At 46.6% G+C, this 10641-nt stretch overlaps 1 protein-coding gene across 2 annotated transcripts in view; it reads left to right on the forward strand.

Annotated features, from left to right (window-relative positions):
• Positions 1 to 10641, forward strand: part of LOC112233897 (protein kinase C zeta type-like) — a 151640-nt gene that overhangs the window by 60436 nt on the left and 80563 nt on the right. The window contains exon 1 of one of the 2 annotated variants that reach the window (XM_024401802.2): positions 4029 to 4193. The exons of the other annotated variant lie outside the window; for it this stretch is intronic. Within the exon in view, the coding sequence (XP_024257570.1) occupies positions 4127 to 4193 (67 nt within the window). The 5' untranslated portion in view covers positions 4029 to 4126. Of the gene's footprint in view, positions 1 to 4028; positions 4194 to 10641 lie in introns of those variants that run through there. 2 annotated transcript variants of the gene reach the window in all.

A 10641-nucleotide genomic window follows, 5' to 3' on the forward strand; every position in this document is an offset into this window, starting at 1 on the left:
CCTTGTTCGGAGCTGATGGGACAGGATTTGAAGTGGTTCAGACCAGGCGGTCGCTGAATTTCATGTTTCTCCCTCAGATTGGACCTCTGGTGAATGGTGCTAGCCCGCGAGGCACATCTGTTCAGCGTAGCTAATCCACAAAGGCCTGGCTCGCCCACTGGTTAATGCCCCCACTGGGGAACCACTTAGTTAGCATACGCTCAATAGCAACAATGGGACTATAGCACTAGCTAGGGCTAGGCTACATCTCCAGTGGGCAGGGGATTGTAAAGCTGGGGGATGTGATGATTGCCTCTTTTTAACCCGCCCCCTATATTTTTTTTGGCCCTCTTTCTATTACTTTATCTGTCGGTCTCTTCTCTCTCGCTTAAAAAAACAGAACAGGATTGAGAGCTAGCAATGTTCAACTCCTACATAATGTGACAATGGCGATCTACTTGGGGGTTCTTGATGTTTAGAGCATGTTTAGAACATCACAAAATGGCGCTGTTAGTCTCAACTGCCGATCTGGTCTTAGCTTCTTATCTGCAGGTCTAGGATCAGATTTACCTCCCCAAGTAAAAGCCTCAAACTGTCATGGCCCAAAACTCAAGACTGGGTGCAATGCGTTGCACTCCTATGTCTTCTACTGTTCATTCTTGTTATATCATCAAAAGCATCACCATCGGTTCCACTTTGCTCATGTAGAAGGTGTGAAGGCCATATTCAGATAGGTGTCCATGTTTGTGTAGGGCTGTGGTAGAGGTCTCCTTCAGTGATAGGCTGATAAAGTAACGTGCCTTAGCCCTGCTCCAGAGACCGACTGGACATAGGGCAAGTTTGGCAAATGCCAGATGGGCTAGTCCGTCTTTAGCCCGGGGGGCTGTAGCCGAAAGGTCACCTGTTCGAATCCTAGACTGGGTGCTGGTAAAAAAAGGGGGAAATTGATCTGGCAACTGGATTCATATCCTCATATCAATCCACTACCGTTTGGCCTTTGAGCAAGTCCCTTAACCTCACAACATGCTCTCCATCCAGGGGCCCTGCACTGCACTGACCCACTACAGCACTGCAGCACTGCAGCGTGACCCTGTACTCCTCTCAACTGTGTGTTTGTGTGTTAGAAATGCCCAAGGAGCAGATTGCTGGTCCCAATCCACCTCAGACCCGCTCTGATAAAGCCTGTGGGACCGGACAGGGAGACGGCAATAAACAATGTATGAAGGAATGTGGAAAATGCACAACCTCCCCATTGTTGCAACATTATTAGCTGGTTCACTGTTACTTGGCATACAAAACAATAAATACTTGGCTGGTAGATACTGTTACTGGCAGCAGCAGTAACAGTATCTGCAGTAACAGGGTTTTATGGTGCCAAAGGTGGAATTTATGGTGTTTCATTAGCTCCTCATGTAAGGTGTGAACTTTTTGCGTGTGTTACGCTTGTTTTAATTTTTCCATATATTCAAAAAAGCGCTCGCACTGAGTTAATTCATTGCAGGTGCGTGGGAATAATGTCATAACTTTGAAATCCTTCCATATACAGTATGTAACAATATGTGTGTGTGTGTGTGTGTGTATAGTAGGTATAAAGTAGTGCACACCCATAGCATCTAGGTCCAGAACAATTGCGCCACCACACAGGACATGAACACCATAAGCTTAAGGCTCCTCCACTCTCCTCCTCTCTCCTCCTCCTCCACCCCCTCCGCTCTCCTTTTCCTCTCTCCACCTCCTCCGCTCTCCTCCTCCGCTCTCCTCTTCCTCTCTCCACCTCCTCCGCTCTCCTTCGCTCTCCTCCTCCTCTCTCCAGCTCCTCCGCTCTCCTCCTCTGCTCTCCTCCTCCGCCTCCACCACTTTCACTCTCCTCCACCTCCTCTGCTCTCCCCCACCTCCTCCTCTCCTCCTCCGCCTCCACCACTTTCACTCTCCTCCACCACTTTCACTCTCCTCCACCACTTTCACTCTCCTCCACCACTTTCACTCTCCTCCACCACTTTCACTCTCCTCCACCACTTTCACTCTCCTCCACCACTTTCACTCTCCTCCACCACTTTCACTCTCCTCACCTCCTCCCCCCGCCTCCTCCGCTCTCCCCCGCCTCCTCCGCTCTCCCCCGCCTCCTCCGCTCTCCCCCGCCTCCTCCGCTCTCCCCCACCTCCTCCGCTCTCCCCCGCCTCCCCCGCCTCCCCCGCCTCCTCCGCTCTCCTCCGCTCTCCCCCGCCTCCTCCGCTCTCCCCCGCCTCCTCCGCTCTCCTCCGCTCTCCTCCTCCTCTCTCCTCCACCTCCTCCGCTCTCCTCCTCTGCTCTCCTCTTCCTCCTCCACCTCCTCCACGTCTTCCGCTGTCCTCCACTCTCATTCTCCTCCTCCACCTCCTACGCTCTCCTCCACCACTTTCGCTCTCCGCCTCCTCCGCTCTTCTCCTCCACCACTTTCGCTCTCCTCTTCCGCCTCCTCCGCTCTCCTCTTCCGCCTCTCCGCTCTCCTCTTCCGCCACGTTCGCTCTCCTCCTCCGCCACGTTGGCTCTCCTCCTCCGCCTCTCCGCTCTCCTCTTCCGCCACGTTCGCTCTCCTCCTCCGCCACGTTGGCTCTCCTCCTCCGCCACGTTGGCTCTCCTCCTCCGCCACGTTGGCTCTCCTCCTCCGCCACGTTGGCTCTCCTCCTCCGCCACATTGGCTCTCCTCCTCCGCCACGTTGGCTCTCCTCCTCCGCCACGTTGGCTCTCCTCCTCCGCCACGTTGGCTCTCCTCCTCCGCCACGTTGGCTCGCCTCCTCCGCCTCCTCTGCTCTCCTCCTCCGCCTCCTCTGCTCTCCTCCTCCGCCTCCTCTGCTCTCCTCCTCCACCTCCTCTGCTCTCATCCATCCGCCTCCTCTGCTCTCATCCATCCGCCTCCTCTGCTCTCATCCATCCGCCTCCTCTGCTCTCCTCCTCCGCCACGTTCGCTCTCCTCCTCCGCCACGTTCGCTCTCCTCCTCCGCCTCGTTCGCTCTCCTCCTCCGCCTCGTTCGCTCTCCTCCTCCGCCACGCTGGCTCTCCTCCTCCGCCACGCTGGCTCTCCTCCGCCACGTTGGCTCTCCTCCTCCGCCACGTTGGCTCTCCTCCTCCGCCACGTTGGCTCTCCTCCTCCGCCACGTTGGCTCTCCTCCTCCGCCACCTCCGCTCTCATCCGTCCGCCTCCTCCGCTCTCATCCGTCCGCCTCCTCTGTTCTCTGCTCTCATCCATCCGCCTCCTACACTCTCCTCCACCACTTCAAATCAAATCAAATTTATTTATATAGCCCTTCGTACATCAGCTGATATCTCAAAGTGCTGTACAGAAACCCAGCCTAAAACAGCAAGCAATGCAGGTGTAGAAGCACGTGCATTTCGCTCTCCACTCCATTTCGCTCACACTTTCGCTCTCCACCTCCTCTGCTCTCCTCCGCCTCCTCTGCTCTCCTCCGCCTCCTCTGCCCTCCTCCGCTCTCCTCCACCTCCTCCGCTCTGCTCCGTTCTCATCCACCTCTTCCGCCTCCTCCGCTCTCCTCCACCTCCTACACTCTCCTCCGCTCTCCTCTGTTCTCATCCACCTCCCATGATCTCCTCCGCTCTCCTCTGTTCTCATCCACCTCCTACGCCTCCTACACCTCCTATGCTCTCCTCCACCTCCTATGCTCTCCTCCACCTCCTCCGCTCTCCTCTGTTCTCATCCACCTCTGCTCTCGTCTGAGCTTCAGCATCTAGTCTAAAAATAGAAACTGATGTTTAAATTTAAAGGTGGAAATGTATTCAGTGCAAATGATGGTGTCAAACCCACAGCTAGCTCTGCCATCATGTGGGTGAGTTTGGTAACTGCACCCTGGTGGGAACTGTTTTTTACTGTATTACATTTTAGACTCCGTATCCAAAGACTAGGGAGTAGGAATGTACTGGGTTACCATTGGCTATGCCTGGAGGGCGGAGGGGGCAGCTGGTGGGGTGTATGTGTGTGAGCGAGCGAGAGAGAGAGAGAAAGACGGCTGCTGAGAAGCAACCTCGTGGGTAACGGGGGAGGAGGGAGTGGGGAGAGAGAGAGAGACAGGAGGAGAACAGTGTCGGAGGAAGAAAGAGGAGGAGGAATAGGAGGAGGAGGAGAGGAAAGCCGGGATGTAAAGAGAGGGAGCGGATGATACTGCTGCCGTCAGAGAAAGGAGGGATGCTGCTAACACTCCTTTTCTACCTGCGAGTGAAAGGTAGGAAAAGGATGGAGTTGCTCCCCTAGACACTGATCTAACATCAGTTTTTCATGTCCCCCTCCTTATGGTTAACAATAGGATTTGGGGGCGATAAGCTGATCGTAGATCTGTGCCTACGCGCAACTTCTACCCGGAGCTGAAGGATACTGTAACTCACTACTGCGTGAAACAGACAGATTATATGCAGGATGCATGTGAGCCTGTGTATGTGTGATGGCTGGCATGTGTGTATGTTTGTACACGGGGATAGTGTTTTTTTGTACGGCGGGGTGTGTGAGTCTTTTAGGTACAGAGAGCGTGTGTGTCCATACCCGTGTACGTGTTGAAGATTAGAGCCTCTGCATGGACCCCTCACGACATAGTACTTGTTTCAAATAGTTGAAGATGTGATGTGTAGGAGAATAAAAATTCAGCATGTCTTAGAAGAAAAGGTTCTCTGTACTCTAGTCTAGTTGTTAATTACAAACAGGTTTTGACTTCCATTTTCTCGCTAGAGCTGCTAAATACTCTTGCGTGTTGAGTTTGTTCCTAGGATCATGCATATTTGGACTGAAAGGTAATGGCAGTATAGTTGCTCCTTTAAAAATGACATTATTAGCCTTACTGACTCTAAAATGACTCCAATATTGTTTGGAGGTTTTCAGCCTATGATCTACAATATTCAACTTTATCAACATAATGACATTGCACCAATGTGACTAGTTTGTTGAATTTCCCCAAATCATTCATAAACTCGCACAGTTTCTCTCATTTTAACCCAGATTGCAACCACAAATCAACGGTTGCGTTTCAAGGTTTCACGGTTCGGTGGAATTCACAGTTGTTGTTGAGCTCAACCAAATATCAACCACGTTTGGATGTTCATCTGACGTCTTTGTCCAATTTATTTCATTTGTTACAGTCTCTCTCAATTTATCCCAGATTACAACCACAAATAAACAGTTGTCGACCAAACATTAACCACAATTGGAAGTTCATCAGCGTTTGCCCAGTGGAGGCGGTGGCGATTTCCTGCTGCTAATAACATTTCCTGGCCTGTTTTCTGTCAGCCCTGACAGTATGCCTCCCAGGACTGTTCTAGGCCACAGAGACTGGGGATGGTAATCTGTGTAACCTACTTAGAGTCCCCACGTCGCCATCCATCTCCACTGACAAAAATATAGGATACCAATCTGGCGGAGCTCAGTCTATCTGTCTTGTGTCGTCCTCTACTGTCCTTATTTTATTTAATTATTTAGCAGACGTTTTTATCCAGAGCGACTTAGTCTCCAGATAGCTAGGTGGGACAACCACATATCACAGTCATAGTCAGTACATTCATCTCCAGATAGCTAGGTGGGACAACCACATATCACAGTCATAGTCAGTACATTCATCTCCAGATAGCTAGGTGGGACAACCACATATCACAGTCATAGTCAGTACATTCATCTCCAGATAGCTAGCTGGGACAACCACATATCACAGGCTTAGTCAGTACATTCATCTCCAGATAGCTAGCTGGGACAACCACATATCACAGTCATAGTCAGTACATTCATCTCCAGATAGCTAGCTGGGACAACCACATATCACAGTCATAGTCAGTACATTCATCTCCAGATAGCTAGATGGGACAACCACATGTCACAGTCATAGTCAGTACATTCATCTCCAGATAGCTAGCTGGGACAACCACATATCACAGTCATAGTCAGTACATTCATCTCCAGATAGCTAGGTGGGACAACCACATATCACAGTCATAGTCAGTACATTCATCTCCAGATAGCTAGGTGGGACAACCACATATCACAGTCATAGTCAGTACATTCATCTCCAGATAGCTAGCTGGGACAACCACATATCACAGGCTTAGTCAGTACATTCATCTCCAGATAGCTAGGTGGGACAACCACATGTCACAGTCATAGTCAGTACATTCATCTCCAGATAGCTAGGTGGGACAACCACATGTCACAGTCATAGTCAGTACATTCATCTCCAGATAGCTAGCTGGGACAACCACATGTCACAGTCATAGTCAGTACATTCATCTCCAGATAGCTAGCTGGGACAACCACATATCACAGTCATAGTCAGTACATTCATCTCCAGATAGCTAGCTGGGACAACCACATATCACAGTCATAGTCAGTACATTCATCTCCAGATAGCTAGCTGGGACAACCACATGTCATAGTCAGTACATTCATCTCCAGATAGCTAGGTGGGACAAGTCAGTACATTCATCTCCAGATAGCATAGTCAGTACATTCATCTCCAGATAGCTAGGTGGGACAACCACATATCACGGGTTAGTCAGTACATTCATCTCCAGATAGCTAGGTGGGACAACCACATGTCATAGTCAGTACATTCATCTCCAGATAGCTAGCTGGGACAACCACATATCACAGGCTTAGTCAGTACATTCATCTCCAGATAGCTAGCTGGGACAACCACATATCTCAGGCTTAGTCAGTACATTCATCTCCAGATAGCTAGCTGGGACAACCACATATCACAGTCATAGAAAGTACATGTTTCCTTAATATTGTAGCTGTCAGTAGAGTCAGAGCTAGAAGGGGGGTTTAAGTGCAAGTGCTGGTTATGATTTAAGATACTGTTTGAAAAGGTAGGGTTTCAGATGTTTTCGGAAGATGGGCAGGGACTCTGCTTCCTGGATGTCATGGGGTGGGGCTGAGTGACCAAGTGTTTTGGGGTAAAAGGGATGGTTGTATGTGTTCTTTTTTTATAGAGGTATGCGTAGCTAGTGTATGTTGGGTGAGTTACTTTTGACGTTAGATGGTATTCTGTGTACAGATCTATGTCTAGATTCATGTCTTCGTGAGAGCCTATTCTTAGGGCAGGAAAATATACAGATGCATTGTATCATGTTAGAACACACACATCACTAGCAGTATTGGGGAGTAGTGAGCTACATGTAGTTCAGCTAGTAGTTTAACTCCATTTTGCGGTAGCTTAGTGGTAGTTGAACTCAATTCAAATCTCGGTAGAGTTTTCAGTAGTTAATGACCTTTTTGCCATGCAGCTTACTACTGGAACTACACACTACTGTTTTAGCTCAAATAAAATCTGGGTAAAGTAGGTAATCCTTTTCTTTCTTTTCGGCATCACACCTAACTAATTCTCACTTCAAACATTTGTTTTTGTGTTTAATAGGTTAAATTACACATTCTGTTAACATATGACCCCAATTGCAATTTGTAGCCATGTCAGATTTCCATATGATGATTTTTCAAATTAAACTATATTTTTCCTTGGGTAGCTTTAGTGTAGTTTAGCTTCTTCCAGTGTAAAGTAATTGGTAGCTTGGTAAACTATATTTTCAGAGTAGCTTCCCAAACACTGATTACTGTATGTCTGCACACTGCATGTTAATGTGTTCTTACTACATATAGAAGAGGGTCTGTAGCCTGGGGTGGTCTCAGTCGCTGCCAATGGAGGGGGAAAAAATGACACTGCAGCATGGGTTCGAACCACGAGATCCACTGCTATTTCAGCACACACTCTACCGTTCTACCGTTTCTGTCAATATTCTATCCAATAAACAAAAAATATGTATGAAGTGAGACTGCCTCTCTCCTTTTTTCTTTTGTTTTAAAGAGAGAAAGAAGAGGGTCTGGTAAATACAGTAAGTGGGATTTAGCGGTCTGGTCTGGCCTGGTCTGGCCTGACGGGTGGGGGCTAAGTGGTGAGGTTGTGAAACAGTCACAGTGGTGATGATGATAACACACCCCTCGACACTCGCAAGGCAGTGTCAATGATGACTAGTAGCAGGGCTAGTTTAATCCAGGACAGTCATTATTACATAAAACACTGCAGCAGCACCCCCTGTAAGGCAAGACAAAGGCACCCAGATAATTGGGAACTGGTGTCACATGCTGTTGTGGAATTGGAGAGACAGAGGGAAAGCAAGGACGATAGATGGAGAGAGAAAAAATGGATGGAAAGTATAATGATGAGAGATTGGACGATAAAATGGAGGGAAAGAGCATGAGAGAGTGTGTGGTAAGGGGAATAGAAAATAAGTTACAGAAAACGTTTTAAATCAGACATGCCTTCAAGCCTGCAGAGCAGGAGCCCTTAGATTCCCTTCATCAAAGGAAGTGGAGATCGAGGATGGCATTTTGATGATGAGTGTACGGGGGGTGTCATGGTAGTTCACATTCACCATTAGGCATCAAACGGAAGAACATGGATTGAAAGAGGGAGGGTGCTACCTGAACTTGTCCAAAAATAAATGATTGTTTTCATTTTTCATTGCAAAACGGGTTTGCTAGAGTGTGCCCTAATGAATACAACCCTTGTAATGGGATGCAGCTATTATCGTATGTGTCCACCCACTGTATCACAATGTGTGTTTTTGGTACAGCACACCCTGTAACATGCCATTTCAGTATTGTTCTTCTTTCTTTTTTTAAAACTTTAGTTTATTTAGTCTATTTTCTTAACTCTATTTCTTGAACTGCATTGTTGGTTAAGGACTTGTAAGTCAACATTTCACGGTAAGGTGAGAATACCTGTTGTATTCGGCGCATGTCACATAACATTTCATTTGATTTAATTTGTAATATGTCATCTGCCAGTGAAGCCATAGTCAGGGCATAACAAAGTGGTTTGGGTTGCTAAAGCTGCTTATTCTATTAGAATGGGTACCAGTCTGGTTTTGCTCTCTTGCCAACTCCTTATGGAATTGTCATGCTAAACGTGTTTGGTGTGACATTGAGTGAAAAGGAGTAGGCACAAACAGTTCTGGGAACAGGCTTTGATACTATCACGAACTTACAATCAATCAATCGTATTCATTTGTATAGTACTTCTTTTGAGTGGATCCATATGGGGTGTTGGGACAGATGGAAGGAATTCCATTACCATGGTGTCGTCGTAGCAACAGCATCTTAGAGCTGCTGACTCATTGGCTCATAGCAGTGTGTTGACTGCAGTTCAGGATATCCCACTCACTGTCCCCTTTGGACATGCTGAAATCGCACAGCCCTGAAAGACGATTTCTTTTCAAAGTTTACTGCTAACTTTTCTACTTCTCTTATCTTCCGCACAGATAGTTAAGTTGAAATTAATTTAACAACCGTTGAATTAAGAACATTCTTTGTCACGCTATAACATGGAGTGCTAAATGTATCTGAGTGGCTTTGGGGCTATTGGATACACTACATCTATTCTTTGTCTCTACATGGCTTATAATATCTCTGATGTCTCCCATGAAGATGTTCAAATGGGGACAGTCCCCTGTTTATAAGTATGGACTGTACTGTGTATGGGCTGGACACTCGTTGAAATGTTTATTCTTTAGCGTGCTGTGTAGTCTGTCTACTTTATTTATTTTATTTAACCTTTATTTATTCAGGCTTTTCTCATTGAGAACTTTTCTCACCAGAGACCTGGTCCAATAGCACCTGGTCCAATAGCAGCTGGAGGAACAACCTTTCAGACAAAATAACTTACATACACTAACAACATTAAACAAAACCATAAACACACATACAGTTCACATACTTGACTAAAAAACAGCTGTCCTAAAGACAATTACACTCTTCTATGACATATACATTGATCAAGTGTTTAAACTCCACCAACAAAACTATTATCATCCAATTTTTAAATGTTTAGGAGAGAATTCCAGGACCACGGAGCTGAGTAACTAAAACTATTTCTACCATGTTCTGTTCTAATTTTTGGTACTGTTAGAAGCAAATCAGAATGGGACCGTAATTGATATTTATTTACCGACCTGACTAAAAAAAGAACAGAGATAAAATGGCATTTTACCCAATATGGCCTTATAAATCAGTGTATACCAGTGTTTAAACATACGCAAGGTCAATGACGACCAGCCAACAGCGCTGTCGAGATCACGATGATGTGTTTGACGTTTCTGATTTGTAATGAACCTGAGGGCCGCATGATATACTGAATCAAGTGCTCTCAGGGTAGTGGTTGCATATACAGTTGAAGTCGGATGTTTACATACACCTTAGCCAAATACATTTAAACTCAGTTTTACACAATTCCTGACATTTAATCCTAGTAAAAATTCCCTGTTTTAGATCAGTTAGGATCACCACTTTATTTTAAGAATGTGAAATGTCAGAATAATAGTAGAGAGAATTATTTATTTCAGCTTTTATTTCTTTCAACACATTCCTAGTGGGTCAGAAGTTTACATACACTCAATTTATATTTGGTAGCATTGCCTTTAAATTGTTGAAATGGGTCAAATGTTTCGGGTAGCCTTCCACAAGCTGACCACAATAAGTTGGGTGAATTTTCACCCATTCCTCCTGACAGAGCTGGTGTAACTGAGTCAGGTTTGTAGGCCTTCTTGCTTGCACACACACTTTCAGTTCTGCCAACATATTTTCTATAGGGTTGAGGTCAGGGCTTTGTGATGGCCACTCCAATACCTTGACTTTGTTGTCCT

The sequence above is a fragment of the Oncorhynchus tshawytscha genome, linkage group LG22 (assembly GCF_018296145.1).
Source record: "Oncorhynchus tshawytscha isolate Ot180627B linkage group LG22, Otsh_v2.0, whole genome shotgun sequence".
Classification (NCBI taxonomy): Eukaryota; Metazoa; Chordata; class Actinopteri; order Salmoniformes; family Salmonidae; genus Oncorhynchus; species Oncorhynchus tshawytscha.